Raw genomic sequence first — 20,520 nt, 5'->3', positions numbered from 1 at the left:
TAGACCCCAGAGTTCTGGGATGGTGGGACGGACCAACCGGACACTTAAAGAGACTCTCCAAGTGGATCATAGAGACTGTTCCTGGGTGGACTTGCTTCCGATGGCTCTACTCAGACTCAGGATGACCCCTCGGTCCCATGGCTACTCTCCATAGGAAATTGTATATGGGAGACCCCCTCCCATAATAAAACAGGTATCAACCAATTTGCCTAGGATAAGGGGGGATGGGATTTCGCAGCAGATGGAACAGTTAGGTAAGATAATTAGTCAGGTAACTATGTTTGTACAAGAAAGAGTGCAGTTCCCTTTGGGGGAACAGATTCTTGAGTTTACGCCTGGTAACCAAGTATGGGTCAAAGATTGGAAACATGACTCACTAGCCCCTCGGTGGAAGGGCCCTTATGTTATTCTAACTACCCCTACTGCAGTTAAAGTTGCAGGTATTGCCCCTTGGATCCATCATACGAGGGTGAAGAGAACATACCACGCAGACCCCAAAAACGCTGAGTGGACTGCACAGAGGGACCCCGCTGACCCTCGAGAGACTAAGACCATCCTTAAGAAGAAGGAAAAGAAGATCCTGGACGAGCCCCTTCAGGATGAAGCCTCATTATCAACTCCTGCCGCTTGGCCTCATCAACGTGATTTTGAATTTAACTTCAGTTTCAACTCAGAACAATGTTTTCATCTCATGGGCACATTCCTACGCGGACTTCCACCATACCTCCAGCTGCTGGGTGTGTGGGGCTATGCCTCTGTCTGTGATGGATGGAATGCCTTGGTGGGTGTCACTGCTCTGCCAAGGAGATTTTTTAAACTGCTCTTCTCTTCTCTGGGACGACAAAAAGACACTTTCCTCTCTCTTGTCAATCATAATCTCTCCCTGCTCTCTTGGTGTAAACCAGACGTCAATAGACATGGGTCATGGGGTTACATTTGATACACATGCCAGTTTCATAGAAGTAATAAAAGCCTATACCTCATATTTAAAGAGCAAAAAGGAAAAAGGCTCCCTGACCAGCAAGGGAGGACAAGCCTCTAGATATGTTGAACAATTTTACCAAGTCTGGGATGAATACTTTTGGATGGCCCCAGAAAGTTCAGTTCAGTCGCTCAGTTGTATCCGACTCTTTGTGACCCCATGAATAGCAGCACGCCAGGCCTCCCTGTCCATCACCAACTCCCGGAGTTCACTCAGACTCACATCCATCGAGTCAGTGATGCCATCCAGCCATCTCATCCTCTGTCGTCCCCTTCTCCTCCTGCCCCCAATCCCTCCCAGCATCAGGGTCTTTTCCAATGAGTCAACTCTTCCCATGAGGTGGCCAAAGTACTGGAGTTTCAGCTTCAGCATCATTCCCTCCAAAGAAATCCCAGGGCTGATCTCCTTCAGAATGGACTGGTTGGATCTCCTTGCAGTCCAAGGGACTCTCAAGAGTCTTCTCCAACACCACAGTTCAAAAGCATCAATTCTTCGGCGCTCAGCCTTCTTCACAGTCCAACTCTCACATCCATACATGACCACAGGAAAAACCATAGCCTTGACTAGACGAACCTTTGTTGGCAAAGTGATGTCTCTGCTTTTGAATATGCTATCTAGGTTGGTCATAACTTTCCTTCCAAGGAGTAAGCGTCTTTTAATGTCATGGCTGCAGTCACCACCTGCAGTGATTTTGGAGCCCCAAAAAATAAAGTCTGACACTGTTTCCACTGTTTCCCCATCTATTTCCCATGAAGTGATGGGACCGGATGCCATGATCTTCGTTTTCTTAATGTTGAGCTTTAAGCCAACCTTTTCACTCTCCACTTTCACTTTCATCAAGAGGCTTTTTAGTTCCTCTTCACTTTCTGCCATAAGGGTGGTGTCATCTACATATCTGAGGTTATTGATATTTCTCCCAGCAATCTTGATTCCAGCTTGTGCTTCTTCCAGCCCAGCGCTCCTCATGATGTACTCTGCATATAAATAAACAGGGTGACAATATACAGCTTTGACGTACTCCTTTTCCTATTTGGAACCAGTCTGTTGTTCCATGTCCAGTTCTAACTGTTGCTTCCTGACCTGCATACAGATTGCTCAAGAGGCAGGTCAGGTGGTCTGGGATTCCCATCTCTTTAAGAATTTTCCACAGTTTATTGTGATCCACACAGTCAAAGGCTTTGGCATAGTCAATAAAGCAGAAATACATGTTTTTCTGGAACACTCTTGCTTTTTCCATGATCCAGCGGATGTTGGCAATTTGATCTCTGGTTCCTCTGCCTTTTCTAAAACCAGCTTGAACATCAGGAAGTTCACAGTTCACGTATTTCTGAAGCCTGGCTTGGAGAATTTTGAGCGTTACTTTACTAGCCTGTGAGATGAGTGCCATTGTGCAGTAGTTTGAGCATTCTTTGGCATTGCCTTTCTTTGGGATTGGAATGAAAACTGACCTTTTCCAGTCCTGTGGCCACTGCTGAGTTTTCCAGAATTGATGGCATATTGAGTGCAGCATTTTCACAGCATCATCTTTCAGGATTTGAAATAGCTTAACTGGAATTCCATCACCTCCACTAGCTTTGTTCATAGTGAGGCTTTCTAAGGCCCACTTGACTTCACATTCCAGGATGTCTGGCTCTAGGTCAGTGATCACACCATCATGATCATCTGGGTCGTGAAGATCTTTTTTGTACAGTTCTTCTGTGTATTCTTGCCACCTCTTCTTAATATCTTCTGCTTCTGTTCGGTCCATACCATTTCTGTCCTTTATTGAGCCCATCTTTGCATGAAATGTCCCCTTGGTATCTCTAATTTTCTTGAAGAGATCTCTAGTCTTTCCCATTCTGTTGTTTTCCTCTATTTCTTTTCATTGATGTGGTCCACTGGAAAAGGGAATGGCAAACCACTTCAGTATTCTTGCCTTGAGAACCCCATGAACAGTATGAAAAGGCAAAATGATAGGATACTGCAAGAGGAACTCCCCAGGTCAGTAGGGGCCCAATATGCTACTGGAGATCAGTGGAGAAATAACTCCAGAAAGAATGAAGGGATGGAGCCAAAGCAAAAACAATACCCAGCTGTGGATGTGACTGGTGATAGAAGCAAGGTCCGATGCTGTAAAGAGCAATATTGCATAGGAACCTGGAATGTCAGGTCCATGAATCAAGGCAAATTGGAAGTGGTCAAACAAGAGATGGCAAGAGTGAATGTCGACATTCTAGGAATCAGCGAACTAAAATGGACTGGAATGGGTGAATTTAACTCAGATGACCATTATATCTACTACTGCGGGCAGGAATCCCTCAGAAGAAATGGAGTAGCCATCATGGTCAACAAAAGAGTCCAAAATGCAGTACTTGGATGCAATCTCAAAAACGACAGAATGATCTCTGTTCGTTTCCAAGGCAAACCATTCAATATCACAGTAATCCAAGTCTATGCCCCAACCAGTAACACTGAAGAAGCTGAAGTTGAACGGTTCTATGAAGACCTACAAGACCTTTTAGAACTAACATCCAAAAAAGATGTCTTTTTCATTATAAGGGACTGGAATGCAAAAGTAGGAAGTCAAGAAACACCTGGAGTAACAGGCAGATTTGGCTGTGGAATACGGAATGAAGCAGGGCAAAGACTAATAGAGTTTTGCCAAGAGAACACACTGGTCATAGCAAACACCCTCTTCCAACAACACAAGAGAAGACTCTACACATGGACATCACCAGATGGTCAACACCGAAATCAGACTGATTACATTCTTTGCAGCCAAAGATGGAGAAGCTCTATACAGTCAGCAAAAACAAGACCAGGAGCTGACTGTGGCTCAGATCATGAACTCCTTATTGCCAAATTCAGACTGAAATTGAAGAAAGTGGGGAAACCACTAGACCATTCAGGTATGACCTAAATCAAATCCCTTATGATTATACAGTGGAAGTGAGAAATAGATTTAAGGGCCTAGATCTGATAAATAGAGTGCCTGATGAACTATGGAATGAGGTTCGTGACATTGTACAGGAGACAGGGATCAGGACCATCCCCATGGAAAAGAAATGCAAAAAAGCAAAATGGCTGCCTGGGGAGGCCTTACAAATAGCTGTGAAAAGAAGAGAAGCGAAAAGCAAAGGAGAAAAGGAAAGATATAAGCATCTGAATGCAGACTTCCAAAGAATAGCAAGAAGAGATATGAAAGCCTTCCTCAGCGATCAATGCAAAGAAACAGAGAAAAACAACAGAATGGGCCCCAGAAAAGGGCCAATTAATTACTCCCGCTGCTATAGGCTGGGAACAAAAAGAACAAAAGGGTAGGGTTTGGGGACTGTCCCTTAGACTCGAAAGAACTACAATATATGGGATACCTATCCCCGAACCATGTAAATGAACATCCGCGGTCACATACCACCCCACCAGTCCATCCACTGGCCAGGCTCTGATTGGAATATAACCCTGGAATCTGCTGGGTGGCGCCCAATGGAACCCAATGGCTTTGTGGGCCTAACCTTTGGCCTTGGCTACCAATCGGCTGGGTAGGGCGCTGCATACTGGGATTCGCTTTTGCCCATGGCAGCATAAAGCCTAACCTACAACAAGCCTCAGTAACTCTACCTTATTTACATGCTAGGTAGACAAGATCTGTGTTTCAGTGGTATGAATATATTGCTGCCTTACTCGCACCCTCTATAGGGACAACAGATGTTATGATTGAAGTAGAGGCCTTGACTAATTTCACAAAACAGGCCCTCCTAGATAGTACAAAAGCCATCCAAGCCTTAAATGAAGAGCAAATCCAAATGAGAAAAGCAGTAATTCAAAATAGAATGGCTTTGGACATACTCACAGCTGCTCAAGGAGGGACCTGTGCTATAACCAAGGTTGAATGTCGTGTATACATTCCTGACTTACCTGGCAGTGTATCGACTGCTTTAGATGACATGAAAAACCAGGTAAAAGCACTGTCAAATGAAAACATTCCTTTCTGGACTTTGGTCCTATCTTGGATGAAGGACGATTGGTGGAAAATTATATATTTACCATTGTTGTAGTTGCCTTGATGGTTCTGCTTTGTGGACCCTGCATTTTACAATGTATTAGGAACTCTGTAACCCAAAGGTTGGTGTTGTTCTCTCAAATTGGCGGTCGGAGAGCCAGGGTGCAATATATCCCTATGAGTGATGCTCATACCATGAGTTAAGAGCATCAGGAGAGGGGAATTAAGGAGGAAACAGACAGAGCTGGACTCCATCTTAGACCAGGCTGCGAACATTAGGCTACACGCATGATCACCCTCCCAGTGGACTCTGAAGTTTGTGCCCGGTGTCTATAGAAATGGCATACCAATGCGAAACCAGACCCCTGATAAAAAAGCCTCAGGACTTGGACTCTCTATCGCCTAAAGAATATGCTAATGCTCTGTGTAACAGAACAAAGTCGTAAATTCCAACCTTGTTCAGACTAGTTTCAGGGAATTTGGGGAGGTGGGTTTAAGCTGTACACTTAGGGCATATAAGGTTTTCACAAAAACTGATCAGGGTCCTTGGCTAAGAGGAGACGCTGCCTCGGGCCCGCCGGCGTAATAATCCGCACTCCGCTATCTGCATTGTCCTTCTGAGTGAGCTTGCTTCCCGAAGCGCGTGGCTACCACTGGATGAGCTCGTGCTTCCTCGGGTTTTGAGAAGAGCTTGTGCTCCCAGGGTCCAGGGAGGTACTGAAGCAGCACACACCAAGAAGCTGGGGCCCGAGGCAGCTCTGAGGCCTCCCGGGCAGACGAGTCAGTCCACAGTTTTCAGGTGTAATTGCTCCCTTCAGGTTCCAGATTCTGGGACAGCGAGTCTGGCCTAGACTGGGGTATCGTTCCCTTCGAGCACCGGTAATGTTTGGCGCACTTTGACTCACAAACGGAAGTAATCAAAGTCCCTAGGACTGCGGAGTTCTATGACCCAGGTTGCCCACCATCTTCCAGACATCTTCCCTCCTTCTTCCTCGCCAAAACTAGGTTCTCCGCTAAAGGGATGTCTTCCTGTCCTTTCTTCAGATGGGTATGCAACTCAAAGTTCAGTCAAGTCGCTTCTTGAGACAGTCAATGAAGAGAATGCAAGTGTCTTCAGGTTTACAGGGAATTTGGGGGCAGTATTTTCTAAGCTAAAAAGTAACAATGCCACCCACTCAGCGGCACCACTTCCTGGGGAGGGACGCAGAAACCGCTCCGCCTTCCGGCGGTGGGGTCAGCAGGCGCCGCCCTCCGGGACACGAGGCCGCCGCGCGCGCAGGCAGGCGCTCGGCGGGCCGCCCGTTGCCATGGAGACCGGGTCCTCGTGCGGGCGCCGCCATCTTGGGCTCCGGCCGGGCCAATGAGCGGCTGCGCCGTGGCGGACGCGGGGCGCGCGCGGGCGTGCGGGGGGCGGGCGCCCTGCGGCTCAGCTCGGTCCCGGCCATGGAGGCACCCGCAGCCCGCCTGCTGCCGCCGCTGCTGCTGCTGCTCGCGGCCTGCGCCCCGGCGCCGGGCCGCGCCTCCTCGGACGCGCCGCCGCTGGTCAACGAGGATGTGAAGCGCACGGTGGACCTGAGCAGCCACCTGGCCAAGGTGACGGCCGAGGTGGTCCTGGCGCACGCGGGCAGCGGCTCCTCGCCCCGCGCCGCCTCCTTCCTGCTGGCGCTGGAGCCCGAGCTGGAGGCCCGGCTCGCGCACCTCGGCGTGCAGGTGAGCGGGGCGGCGGGGCGGGCCCGGGCGGCGGGGCGGCTCGGCGTCCGCCCCGGACACGTCAGCACCGGCCTGCGGCGCGGGCGGCCGGGCCCCGGCCCTGCGGGGTCACGGGGAGCCGCCTGTGGTCACAGCGGTCGGAAGCTCCGATCTCCTGCTTCCAAGGTTGTGCCTCTTTGAAACCGTTGCACACAGAACGCATTTCTTAGGGCTGCGAAGAACTCTTTAAAAAAAAAAAACAGTTCTCTCTTCTTTAAGTTAGTTTAAAAGCTCGTGCGAGTAATACGGTACAGAAGAGGAAAGTCCCGTTCTCTGCCCCCCCGGCGTGTCCTCACTCTGACAGTAAGCAGTAAACGGTTCCCCAGGCGGCTTCTTTCTTCCAGGCACTTCAGTCGTCAGTTTACGTCCCTCGAGGAGGCAGTGCTGGCTTTGGGCGCAGGGGATACGCATGCACGGAGGTTTGCCTTTCATTGCTGTTCCCATTAGACAACGTGGATTAAGTGGTTACTCAATTATGAGTTGGGAAAATAGTCATTACAGTGTCTTCTGAACTTGGAGCTGTAAAGTTGCCTTTATAGAGGTCATGCTTCCGAAATGACTCCTGTTCCCTTTCAGGCCTCCTCCATGATGTAGGACGCAGTTTTACTTCAAGCTTTGTGGAAGCATGGATTAAAACTTCACTTTTCTGTTCTGAACTGTTAAGTCCTACTCTTTTATAAAAGCTCCTCCTACCTAGCGAGGTTGCCAGAGTGTAACCAGACAACAGCAGAAGCTATCTGGCCATCGTGCCTGGAGAGCGCGCTTCCAACCTGGATTACTGTACTGGTGTCTTACTGAGAATTCACCTGCTGTTGGGTGTTGTCGTCGGTATTTTAAGGACATTCTCATTTAACTCTCACGACAGCCCTTTGATGTGTATGTACTCTAGCTGCAGGTGAGGGCTGGAGTCTGGGGGCTGAGTTGTTAAAACCCCTGCCTGCAGTCTTAGGGTAGAGTCAGGGTTTAGGCTAGTTTGTTTAAGACTTCATTTGTGTTCTTCAGCACACTGCACTGCCTCTTCTGGCCTAGGTGAGAAGAGGCAGGGTTCTGCAGGAGTATGAAACCTCGCGGTCCCATCACCAGATTTATCCAGTCTTTTTTTTTTAATTTGGAGTCCAAAAGAGAGGCTCTTTTGTACCTCTTTCTCAGTGGGGGACATAATCAGATGATGAACTTAACCAAGACAATGTGTGTTTTCCAACAACTGACTGGGAGTCTTGGTGCGGTTGCTTGAAGTATTTTCAGGGAATTATCTTCACCCTTACATGTAGAATTTCAGAAGCTGGTGGAAGGGACTGTGGGGATCAGTGACTAGGAGCCAGTGGTTCCTTGTCTCCTTGCCACCAAAGACATTTTTCCTTTCATTTACATCCTATATTTGAAACCTTTTGTCTATAATCTTTTGTTAGTTCAGGCAGTGAATCTGATAAATACTTAAAAATGAAGAGGAATAGTTCTTAAGACAAAATCACCATATAGCTGAACAGTGAGAGTTCCTGATAAATAGGAATATACTAGAATGTTCCCATTGTGCTAAGAGTGAAATCGGTTGTGTTTATTAGGCTGTTTGACTCTGTTGAGGATGATTGTATGATAACTTTTAGGCTTTTGAGATACTACAAACAGCTTTCTCATGATAGCTTTGCATACTCTATTGGGGATCACTGCTTCAGTCCTCAAAGGTAGTCTTAAATTTTTTTCTTTTGGTGGAGTTTGGGTTGGCAGAGAGATAGTGGTGGGTGTATAAGCTTTTTCCTTAGCACCTGCTCCACAGTCTCATTCGAGACGCCTGCTCTCCTCAGAAGGACCCTGCAGCCCGCTGGAGTTGGCATGCTCTTTGTGGTTGTACAGTGGGCTGCAGGGAGGGGTGAGGGGAAAGGAGTGTGTCGTGGAGGGAGGGGTGAGGGGAAAGGAGTGTGTCGTGCCGTTGCTTGCACCACTGTTAATGCCTTTTGTGCAAGTAAAGTCAGTTTTCATTACGCATGAGGCTTTTCTACTATACCAATAAATAATGCTGAGGTTTTTTCCCATGCATGTTTGAGTGTAAATGAAGAACAAAATCTCCAGAAAGAAACCTTTCCGGCCTTTATATTTGGGCGTGTGAACTGTATTTGGAAGTATATCTTTAATTTGTACGTGTGTATTTTATCAGTCAGGAAAATATTATGGTTTTATGGAGCATATTATACAGCTTATTCAGTGAAAAAGTCAGTCTTTTGAAGTGTTCCTGTATTTTGGTTGAAAAATTGTTACTGAATGGTGAAGAATTCGATCTTCACAAAGTTCTGGCAGCAGGAATTCTTTAACGTGGACATTCTGAGGCAGTTAATTGCTGACTCAAAATTTAGAGGCTAAAAGACAAAAAAGAATAACTTCCTTTGTCCTGATGCAGGTGAAGGGAGAGGATGAGGAGGAGAACAATCTGGAAGTGAGAGAAACCAGCATTAAGGGTCAAAGGTAAGGTGGCAGCCAGCATGCGTCTGCCTCGCCGCCTCCGGTTGCACGTTATCCGCAGGCTGGAACCCCAGCAGCAGAGTGGCCTGGCGCTCCCAGCGTGTCGGGGGCTGCCTCAGCGCCCCTGGACGCGTCTCCGTGTCGGCCGGCCTTCCGTGCGGCTCTACTGCAATGCTTTCAGCACTTACCCTGTTGTTGGACATTTGGGTTGTTCGACACTCTTATAAACAACCTTGAGATGAACATGTAGACATTTGTGTTTTTATTTTGTTTGAGGTTTTTGGGCCACACTGCATGGCTTGCAGGATCTTCCCTGAGCCACCGCAGCGGAAGCCCAGAACCTAAGCCCTCAGCCACCAGGGAACTCCCTGGACGTTTGTCTTAAAAGGCTTACGTTAATAGGTTGAAGGTAGTCTCTTAGAGGCCAGTGGTGTCACCTTGGCACAAAATATCGCTGTGCCTTTGAGCCGCTCTTTTTTCAGTGTCTCGGTCTCGTTTCCCCTCGTTCTTCCTGCAGCGGGAGATTCTTCACAGTCAAGCTCCCAGTGGCTCTTGATCCTGGGGCCAAGATCTCGGTTATCGTGGAAGCCGTTTATACCCACGTGCTTCAGCCGTACCCAACCCAGATCACCCAGTCGGAGAAGCAGTTCGTGGTGTTTGAGGGGAACCATTACTTCTACTCTCCCTACCCGACCAAAACGCAGACCATGCGTGTGAAGCTCGCCTCCCGGAATGTAGAGAGCTACACCAAGCTGGGGAACCCCACGCGCTCCGAGGACCTCCTGGACTACGGACCCTTCCGTGACATCCCTGCCTACAGTCAGGTGGGCCCTCGCCACACTTGTCCGCTCTGGAGTCCTAGAGGGACTGCTCGTTGAGAGGCTTGGGTGGGACTCCAGGGCCCTTTGTAAAATCAACGCCAGGATTTAAACCTGCTGAGAAGTGACTCCGTGGGGCTCACCCCCCCTCCTCCTGGGAGTTCAGGTAGAGGCTGCGGCTTGAGGAAGGCTTTGTAAAGGAGGTGGGACTTGGGGCAGAGGCAGACAAAGCATCATGGGCAGAGGTGTCATGGTGGCATTCGAGCTCTACCTTAGGCTTCAGCTGGCCTTTCTCTTTTTTCGCTCTATACTCGCAGTAGATTTTTTTTCAAGTTCTCAAAGCAAAGCATGAAAGAAAGTGAAGTCGCTCAGTCGTATCCGACTCTTTGCGACCCCATGGACTGTAGCCTACCAGGCTTCTCAGTCCATGGGATTTTCCAGGCAAGAGTACTGGAGTGGGGGGCCATTCCCTTCTCCAGGACCACCTGTTTGTTTTCTCCAGGGGATCTTCCCGACCCAGGGGTTGAACCCGGGTCTCCTGCATTGTAGGCAGACGCTTTACCCTCTGAGCCTCCAGGGAAACCCAAAGCAAAGCCTGTGGACATTTAAAAATCTCTGGTGGTGTACTTTCAAATGGTTTCTCAAATAATTTAGCCAGTTTGTTATGGCACCAGCAGTATGTGACTGCCAGCTTCCCCACATCCTTGTCAGTACTGGCATTAAATGCGATCACATGTGATTAATAATTCAGTTGGATTTTTGAAAATCTAGTCATAGAATGAATGAAGTGGCCATAGCTATAAGAATTAAAATACACCTTATCTTGTTCATTTCTTGGACTTCTGGGAAAGAAAGGTATCTTGGTTTTTTCCTTCCAGTTTTATCGAGGTGTAATTGACATACAGCCCTGAGTAAGTTAAAGGCTTACAGTGCAAAAATTTACTTCCTCATGAAACAGTTATCGCAAGGAGCATAGCGCACATTCCTCAGCTCACGCAAAGTTAAAGAAACAGGTACTTGTTCAGACCTGGGCTCCAATTGCGGGTCTTCAGTTATAGAGTTTATGGGGTGAAGGGCTGTGAATTTTAAAAAAAAATTTAAAAACTCTTTTCTTGTGATGAGAACTCTTAAGATTTACTTTTAACCTTCATATATAATGCACAGCAATAGTAATTATATTTTTCATGTCGTACATTACATCCCTAGGACTTACTGATGTCGTAACTGGAAGTTTGTACCTTCTGACTGCCTTCATCCAATTCCCCTTCCTTCCACCCCCCCATCCCCCACGCCCCGCCTCTGGGGGCCACAAATCTGGTCTCTTTTTGTGAATTTGTCTTTTGCTTTTTGAAGTTTAATTGACCTACAACACTTCATTAGTTCCTGTTACGCAACATAGTGATTGAATATTTCTGTGCATTTCTGAATGACCACCAGGGAAAGCCCGGCTATGACGTGTCACCATACAAAGACACTCAAGCTGCCGACTGCACCCACGGATTCTGCGTCTGGAGTGCTGCTCTCAGTGGCCCTCGCCTGTGCCCCTCCTCCCCCCGCGCCCCTCCTCCTCCCTGGCCCCCTCCCTCCTCCTCCCCCAGTGCCCCTCTCCTCCTGCCTCCCCCGGCGCCCCTCCTCCTCCCCGGCCCCTCCTTCCTCCCCTGGATCCCCCTCCTCTTCCCCCAGCTCCCCTGGCCCCCCAGCCCCTTTCCTCCTCCCCCTGCGCCTCCTCTCCTCCCCCTGCGCCCCCCTCTCCTCCCCCCCCTCCTCCCCCTCCGCCCCCCTCTTCTCCCCCATCCCCTCCTCCTCCCCCAGCTCCCCCTTCTTCCCCTGGCCCCCACCCCCTCCTCCAACTCCCCCCCCCCTGCCCCCCGCCTCTGGGGCCCCCCTCTCCTCCTCAGTGGCGACCACCTGTTTGTTTTTACGACTGTTTCTATTTCCTTTGTCCATTTGTGTTTCAGATTCTGCATTTAAGTGAGACCATGCAGTGTTTGTCTTGTCTGAGTGATATTTTACTTGGATACTTAGCTGTACCCTCTAGCTGTATCCACGCTGTCACCAATGGCAGGCTTTCCTTCTTTTCTGCCTGAGCAGCGTTCCACTCTGTGTGTACCTCACATCCGTTCGTCTGGTGATGAACACTGAGGTTGCTTCTGTATCTTGGTTATTGTAAATGATGCTGCTGTGAACTTTGGGGTGCAGGAATCTCTCCTAATTAGTCTTCTCATTTTCTTGGATAAAGGCCGAGAAATAGAACTGCTGGGTCGTGTGGTAGTTGCGCGTTCCACTTTTTAAGGAATCTCCTGTACTGTAGGGCGTCCCCGCTGGTTTCCGTAGTGGCTGCCCAGTTCATATTCCGACCGGCAGTGCACAGGGCTCCTTCTCCACATCCCCGCCAGCGCTTGCTGTTTGTTATCTTTCTGGTAACAGCTGTTCTGACAAGTGGCCTCTCCTCGTGGTTTTGGTTTGCGTCTCCCTGATGATCAGTGACGTCTGACGAGTGGCCTCTCCTCGTGGTTTTGGTTTGCGTCTCCCTGATGGTCAGTGACGTGGAGTGTTTTTCACTTGCCTTTGGCCGTCTGAATGTCTTCCTTGGAAAAATGTCTGTTCAGCTCCTCTCCCCATTTAAATCGGCTCATCTGGTTTTGATGCTGAGTTGTACACGTTCTTTCTGTGTCTTGGATGCTGACCCCTGACTGGCCATGCCGTTCGCAGATGTCTTCGCCCGTTCGTAGGTGACCTTCCTTCTGTTGACAGTTCACTTGGCTCTGCAGGTTTGCAGGTTTATAGTTTATATTTTCTGGTCCTTTCGTCATTTTACCTTTAAGATTTTTTTATTCAATTTATTTAAAAAGAAACAAAATAGTTCACCCATTTCTGCAACCCATGTCTCTGGCAACCACCAATCTGTTCTTCGTATCTGTGACCAGAAAGATTTCCTAATACTGACTTCAGGGCCCCTGGGTGTTTTTATTTGTAAAATGGGGATAAGTAGTACTTACTTCATTGTGCTGTTCTGAAGACTAAATGAAACGGTATGTTTATTTAGAGCTCATAAAGGAGTGACTGTCACGTACATACAGGTTAGCCACATAACAATATATTATCCTAAAACATCTCTTCTGTGAATTTTTCCAGATAACTTTTCTCCAGGAGAGAAAAATCCAGTAATGCTCTGCGTCTTGCTCAGTTTTAGGCTATTTGTTAACTCACCGGCGACAGATGATGTCTTCATTAGCTCTTACATATATTGATATTTCCTCGTTACTGTTTTTTCTTTATTTACGACTTAAGATTTTTAAAGAAGTTTTGTGGAGTTTTGTTTTTAACCATCCTGGGGCTGAGGTGTAGACTGTCTGCAGTCAGTTTGCCGTGAGCTAGTGTTGATTCCTGTTCCCTCAGATCCTTGACCTCCTTGTTCCTTCCTCTGCAGGACACGTTCAAAGTGCATTCTGAGAACAACAGCCCTTTCCTGACCATCACCAGCATGACCCGCGTCATCGAGGTCTCCCATTGGGGTAACATTGCCGTGGAGGAGAACGTGGACCTGAAGCACACGGGCGCCGCGCTCAAGGGGCCTTTCTCGCGCTACGATTACCAGAGGCAGCCGGACAGTGGGGTCTCCTCCGTCCGCTCGTTTAAGGTGTGGGCTGATGGGCCTGGACACTGGGAGGCACTGTGACTGTCTAGTCAGAGGGAGAACGATGGCCCAGCCTCAGGCCCTGGTCGGGGAACTAGCAGCACAGCCCGCCCCCCCCCCCCCCAAAAAAAAAAAAGCCCCATTCATGTAAGTCAGCCATTTTCTTTTACAGAAAATGGGAATAATGGAAAAAGGAGGAACAAAACCAGACCCTAGCATTGCTAACACTTATGCGTATTTCTTTTTTCTTATAATATCGTTTTTAAAAAACATTTGATAGTATTGCATATACAGTTTTATATCTTCTTTTGTCTTATAAATGAAATCTTATAAGCATGTTCATGTACCTGCATAATACAGAAGGGCTCAGTGAACAGACAAAGGCATTATATTTCACCTCGATTATCAAAAGGTGCTTACAGGTTTGGAAGTGAATAATTTAAAAGTAAGTGAAAATTTTTTTAAATTGTAAAAAATACTAGGTGGAGAAACCCCTTTTGTAAATAAACCATAAAGCGTGTAGTGATTTGATGTGCTTTCTTCCATCTTCAGTGTCCCTTCCTGCAAAACAACTTACAGGTTATTTTTAGCTTTGTACTTAGCCCTTAGCATCTGCAAAGGTATTTATGGGAATCTGGCTATTTGCCACCCTTGACTGAGAAGCAGATGAGGTATCTAGAACGCTGAAGCCGGATGAGGGAAGTTAGGCTTTCCTGAGGTGGTTCACATGGAGATGGTCTCTTTATGGCGTGCTGTGCTGAGGAGCTTGGGGCGGGACGTCTGTCCTGGGTCCTTCTGTGGGTGGTCCTTCTCTGGGTCCGTTTCTGGGGTCTCCAAAAAAGTGTGCTTGCTCTCTGCAGACCATCCTCCCCGCTGCGGCCCAGGACGTGTACTACCGCGACGAGATTGGCAACGTGTCCACCAGTCACCTGCTCATCCTGGACGACTCCGTAGAGATGGAGATCCGGCCTCGCTTCCCGCTCTTCGGCGGCTGGAAGACCCATTACATCGTTGGCTACAACCTCCCAAGCTACGAGTACCTCTATAACCTGGGTCAGTCTTCAGTAATTAGAGGGTGGAAAAGGCAAAGCCTGTCTTTTTCTTTCCTGTGGGGTTTCTCGTTGTTGTGTGTGATGATCTGATGGGGAGAGCGTGTTCTCCTCGTTCTCAGGAAGGCTGGCCTCAGGAACCCCTTCTCACGGGTGGCTTCCGTGTCTTCAGCACGCTGACAGCTGTCTCTGGAGCCCCATCAGACGCAGGGCGCTCCTTGAGCGAGAGCTGGCTGACGCGGCCTTTCATTAGCGGCGGGCACTTGGCAGTGGCCGTTGCTCCTTGTGGCACGCAGGGCCTGGGTTCTAGCACTTGGAAAGGCGCACACGAGCCACTCACCGCTGTGTCTGCTCGACCCTTAGGAGACCAGTACGCGTTGAAGATGAGGCTGGTGGACCACGTGTTTGATGAGCAGGTCATAGACTCTCTGACCGTGAAGATCATCCTGCCGGAAGGGGCCAAGTGAGTGTGCCCTCCCTTCCTGCCCCTCCTGGTCCCACCCTCTTGGTGCCTTGGGGACTCTGGGTTCCAGGGTGCAGAGGAGGGGCTCCTGGTGGTTTAACCTGGAACATCCACAGCAGGCCTGGGTGATGGCCCCCGGCCGACGGGTGCCCACCAGCAGGAAAGAACTCAGAGTTGAGGCAGGCGGGTGGCCTGTGCTGTGCTCCTCACAGAGGGAAGGACAGTGGAGACAGTCTGTCCTATCTGGGCTGGTCAGACCAGGTTCAGAAGGCCAAGGTCTCAGATGGTGTATCAGGTTCCATGGTTACAGACAGAGGAGCTGTCTTTGGCCGATTTAAGCAGAAAGCAAGGAATCTGGAAGGGAGAGGGATCTCATCAGAAGACAGCCTCTGCTGAACCAGGATGGGGCACACAGAGCCCAGCTTCTCCATGAGTCCAGCCGGTAGAAACCAGTGGGCCCTCACAGGGCCGCCTGCCCTTGGCACGGGGGACGAGACGTGCTCGGGCAGGCTTTTCTGGCAGTGGGCCCCCGGTTTCAGGGCCAGGTGGAACCCCTGCTGGGCGGGGAGCGGAGTGGAGTAGGACCGGGGCCCTGGGGGGTCCCTGGGCCTTGGGATCCTCGCCGTAGGAGTGCGGTTTGTCAGGCTGTCACACCCGGTCTCCTCCAGGAACATCCAGGTGGACAGTCCCTATGAGATCAGCCGCGGCCCTGACGAGTTGCACTACACCTACCTGGACACGTTCGGCCGGCCCGTCATCGTGGCCCACAAGGAGAACCTAGTGGAGCAGCACATCCAGGACATCGTGGTAGGCGTGCACGCTGCCCCCGAGAGTGGCCGCGGCACGCGCGCACGCCGGGCCCCCGAAAGCGGCCGCGGGCAGGGCGGGGCGCGCATGCCGGCCCCCCTGCAACCCCACTGAGGGTGGCCGCGGGCGGGGCGCGCACGCCGACCCCCGGGAGCGGCCACGGGCAGGGCACACACAGCGGCCCCCGGGAGCAGTCGCGGGCATGTGGACGCCAGCACCCGGCAGCAGTCGCGGGCACGCGCACGCTGGCCCCCGAGAGCAGCCGCGGCCTGGGGAGGCCCCTGCCCCGGGCTCTGCGTCCGGGCGCACCCCCGTCAGCAACGCTCCCCCTTCTCAGGTGCACTACACCTTCAACAAGGTGCTCATGCTGCAGGAGCCGCTGCTGGTGGTGGCCACCTTCTACATCCTCTTCTTCACCGTCATCGTCTACGTCAGGCTAGACTTCTCCATAACGAAGGTACCCGGCCGCCTGCGTGGCGCGCTTGCCCTGCGTCCGTCTGGACAACACACTGTAGCCTGGACAACCACCACCCCCCCCCACCCCCGCCTGTGGCCCCGGCGATCCTTAACCTTGGAGCCCCTCCTCCTGTTGCTGTCATCATGGGCCGTGATGCTGTGAGGTCAGGCTGCCGCCGGGCGGCGAATACCGTGGAGTGGGCAGCGGGCAGAGCGCCTCTGGAGCAAGGCGCCCCACCGGGCAGGAAGTGGGAGGTGTCTGGCTAGACGGAGCAGCATGCAGACAGCAGGGCGGCCTTCAGTGGGGCCGTGGGTTTGAACAAGGACCTTGGTCCGGCTGGTTCTGTGGTCCCCCAGGCTGCCCGGGGTTGGGGTGCGCCAGGCAGTGGCCAGTTAGCCCTGTCACGTGGGAGGGCTGAGTCCAGGTTTTATGATGACATATGCCCATTTCCTAAGGTATAAAAACTGCTCATTCTTTCATTAATTTAAAAGTGCTGAGTTTTAAAATAATTCTACATGTAGACATTTTGCAGAACCAGTAAAAACAAGTCGTGTGCCCCCATCGCCCAGACGGAGCAGTTAACACTTGGGCCAATGTCTGTGTGTAATTTTCTCCCTGGGCCATCTGAGGGGGAGGCGCCGACCGTCCGTGCATGCTCAGGTGTGCGTGCAGCCTGCGGGCGCCGCCTCCAGTGGCTGGAGCACACGGATCAGCCCCGGGAGCATGGAGTCGTGTGAGGACGACCAGCGCGAGCCCTGCGCCTCCTGCCCCAGGGCGGCCTCTGGAGCGCGTGGTTTTCATGCTTGAGGCTCTGTTGAGGATGCTGCGCTGCATTTAGTTGTCATATTTCCTTAGTCTCCTTTAATCTGGAACGTTTGTAATTTAGGTTTCTTATGGCTCTCCCTGAGAATTCCTGTTACGCGTTTTTGGTGAGAGCGTGATAAACTGGAGCCGTGTCTGTGGTGTGTGATGCAGGAGGCGCCTGGTGTCAGCTGGCCCAGGGCTGGTGGTGGTGACTCCTTGGATGACTTGGTGCCTGTCTGGTTTCTTCACCAAAAAGTTAACTGCTTTTCTCTTTGCAATTAATACAGTCTGTTTGAGGCTATATAAATACTGTATACGTTCACCCATTAGGTATCAGTGTTCATTATCGGTTCTTGTCTGAACCTGTTAGCGGTTGTGGTGGCTGGAAAACTGTGGGGCCTTTTACCTTAGCAGTTGGCTGTCCACTGTAAGGAAAAGCATCCCTCATTGGTTGGTTGTTTGGATTCAGTGTTTTCTGTTGGATCACTGTCCACTGCTCTCTGCAGTAGGCCCGTGCTGAGAGGTTCTGGGGAGTGTGCGGGGCCATGTCTAAAGGGCTGTGGTGGCCACGGAGCTCGGGCTTCGTCCTTAGGCCCTGAAAACACGTGGAGGTGCTGAGCAGGAGGGAGCCGCAGTAAAGGCCCTGGGAGCCCCCCTGCCACGGGCTCTCCTCCCTCAGCACCTCCCTGCCCTTGCGTGGCCCCCGGCGATAGCGTACCTTTCACCCCGTCTGTCTCTGCTGCCGGACCTGGATGTGACCCTGTGCCTCGTCTTCCCGGCCCATGCTGCCCACTGCTGAGCTGTCCAGCGCCAGGGTCGGCGAGTGTGCTTCTCTGGCTTCCCAGGAAGATGCTTTTCTGGCTTCACAGCTGGGGGCGGGTGCTCCTTGGGAGGTGACGGTCAGACCGGGCTCAGGCCCAGATGTCGTCACACACGATGTCTCTCCCCAGGACCCGGCTGCGGAAGCCAGGATGAAGGTGGCCTGCATCACAGAGCAGGTCTTGACCCTGGTCAACAAGAGGCTAGGTCTCTACCGTCACTTTGACGAGACGGTCAACAGGTACAAACAGTCGCGAGATGTGTCCACTCTCAACAGCGGCAAGAAGAGCCTGGAGACGGAGCACAAGGCCCTGACCAGCGGGCTGGCGCTGCTGCAGTCCCGGCTGAAGACCGAGGGCTCCGACCTGTGCGACAAAGTGAGTGCCTGCTGCCGCCGCGCACCCGGCTCACGTCTGCCTCGGCCCATGCAACCGATGGTGTGGGACACCCCGACTCGCCGCCAGCTTGTGGGGCGAGCACTTCCGTCGTGTTTCCGTGTTGCGTGTGCCCCCCTGGGGGTGTGAGATCTGGGGTCTCGGGGCCTGCACAGCACTGTCCACGTGGCCGCTGTGGAGCGCTGCCCCTCCAGCTGCTTGGGCTGTGGGGAGGAGCACTTTGAATGATGGCTTGGAGTCCAGGCTCTGATTCATACTTTGTGAACCTGGAAAGTTACCTAACTTGGGTGCCTCAGTTTCCGCATCTTTAAATTGGGGGCTGAGGGGAGCCCTCGGGTCCTGGCTGAGCTCGCAGCCGTCGTGGCTTCAGGCCTGTCAGTGTGTGTGAAGTGTGGGAAGCCCGGGGGTGAGGCTGAGAGCCCCCGACCACTGCCCCTCCTGTCGCCCTGCGCTGCTCTTGCACGCGCACCTGCCCTTTCTGACCCATCAGTCATATACATCCTCAGGTGGGTGCTGTCTGTCGGCTTCCACGGGCGGGGTGCCTGTCTGTTGCGTCTGCTGTTTTCCAGAGCGTAGACGCGTGCCTGGCACCGTGGCTCATAGATACTCGCTAAGTGTTGGACGAATGTGGCTGTTAAAGGCCTCAGCTTGATGCCCAGTCAGTGGTAACGCACGTTGCCTGCCCTGCTGTCCGTCCTTTGCCTGACAGTCCCTGGCCCAGTCTGGCAGTGGGAGGGAAGAGAACGGATGTTCCCCGAGTGCCTGCGTGTGCCCAGCACCGTGCAGGGTGCTCACGTGTTGTCACACTTGATGCTCACACTCTCCACGGCCCCAGGGCCAGAGACTGAAGGAACAGGGCTTGTAGGGGTGAAGCTGGCCTCTCCCCCCAGCGTCCCTGCCTTGGGAGGTGGTGCAGGGACACACTTGACCCTGCCCTGCTCTTGCCTCGGCCAGGTGAGCGAAATGCAGAGATTGGACGCGCAGGTCAAGGAGCTGGTCCTGAAGGCGGCAGTGGAGGCCGAGCGGCTGGTGGCCGGCAAGCTCAAGAAAGACACATACATCGAGAACGAGAAACTCATCTCGGGAAAGCGGCAGGAGCTGGTTGGCAAGATCGACCACATCCTGGATGCCCTGTAGCCCTGCAGACACAGGCTTGGGCGTGAACGGCAAGGCCAGCACAGACCGGCTTCTGGAGTTTGCAGAATGCTTTCAAGGAAGACAGAAGTCAGGCCCTGCCTCAGGCAACGCAAGAAGCTTCATTTTTGTCCCTAAAATATCCCTTTAAAACAACAGCAAAACTTAAACGTCATGAACAACAAAATATCTTTGTGTTCTGAACAAAGAAGTTTTTGAGTTTTGTTTATTCTGAATCCTAGGATATTTTTGGCACCTGTAAGCCCCTTGTTTATGGCCTTCTAATTCCTGATGTGTGGGTATTTTGCAAGCGTGTGTGTTTTTTAAAAAGTGCGTGTGACCAAGTGACAATAAAGTTGGGACTGTGAACTTGGGTTTCGTTGTGCTGAAAACCTCTCATAACTTATTTCTTAACTTTGGAGATAGTACTTTCATCAAGTGCTTTTTATCCACTAAACAATGGATTTGCAAAAAAAAAAAAGGGATTTGCTCCTGGGAGCAAGTTTGTGTGGCCAGTATAGGTTAATTTTACATCTGGGAACCCTGATGCCACAAAGGTAAAGTGGCCTGGGTGAGGCCCCGAGCCGTGTGGAGGGGTGTGGAGCACCCGGGGCACGAGTTCTTCCCGGCGCTAAGGCGACAGTGGAGCAGAGTCCGCGTGGACAGCAGTGACGTGACGGCCAGACTCAGTCACAAATCGGCAAGCCCTCCGAGGGTACACACGGGAGGGCCCGGGCGGGATGGCCGTGCCAAGGCCCGGGGCCTCTTCAGGCTGCGGGCTGCACCCTGAAGTCAGGCGAAGGGCAAGCAGAGAGGGGGACACGCTCAGCTTTGACTCCAGCTGCGCGCCCGATGTCTCCCAGGCACAAGACGCGGGACCGGCCTCCGCGGGAGCCCCTCGCCCGCCCAGTGAGGTCCTGCCCCTCCTCCCGGGGCGTCTTCCCCGAGCCGTTTTCCCGCACCGTCCGCCGGG

At 51.6% G+C, this 20,520-nt stretch overlaps 1 protein-coding gene across 1 annotated transcript; it reads left to right on the top strand.

Annotated features, from left to right (window-relative positions):
* Window positions 1-6,367: 6,367 nt before the first annotated feature.
* Window positions 6,368-19,921, top strand: RPN1 (ribophorin I). The gene is made up of 10 exons (XM_027522525.1): window positions 6,368-6,671; window positions 9,103-9,167; window positions 9,682-9,988; window positions 13,413-13,622; window positions 14,480-14,672; window positions 15,032-15,131; window positions 15,800-15,938; window positions 16,276-16,395; window positions 18,150-18,395; window positions 19,368-19,921. The coding sequence occupies exons 1-10, from the start codon at window positions 6,405-6,407 to the stop codon at window positions 19,548-19,550; spliced, it is 1,830 nt and encodes a 609-aa protein (XP_027378326.1). The 5' UTR covers window positions 6,368-6,404; the 3' UTR covers window positions 19,551-19,921.
* Window positions 19,922-20,520: the final 599 nt, after the last annotated feature.

This window comes from Bos indicus x Bos taurus, chromosome 22 (genome assembly GCF_003369695.1).
Source record: "Bos indicus x Bos taurus breed Angus x Brahman F1 hybrid chromosome 22, Bos_hybrid_MaternalHap_v2.0, whole genome shotgun sequence".
NCBI lineage: Eukaryota > Metazoa > Chordata > Mammalia > Artiodactyla > Bovidae > Bos > Bos indicus x Bos taurus.
Note: the sequence above shows the minus strand (reverse complement) of the source record. Positions and strands in the feature narration are given on the sequence as shown.

Coding starts and splice junctions, on each gene's coding strand:
- RPN1 (XM_027522525.1), top strand. CDS start 6,405: ATGGAGGCACCCGCAGCCCGCCTGCTGCCGCCGCTGCTGCTGCTGCTC. Junction 13,623..14,479: donor CCTCCGTCCGCTCGTTTAAG/GTGTGGGCTGAT, acceptor TGCTCTCTGCAG/ACCATCCTCCCCGCTGCGGC. Junction 14,673..15,031: donor CGAGTACCTCTATAACCTGG/GTCAGTCTTCAG, acceptor CTCGACCCTTAG/GAGACCAGTACGCGTTGAAG.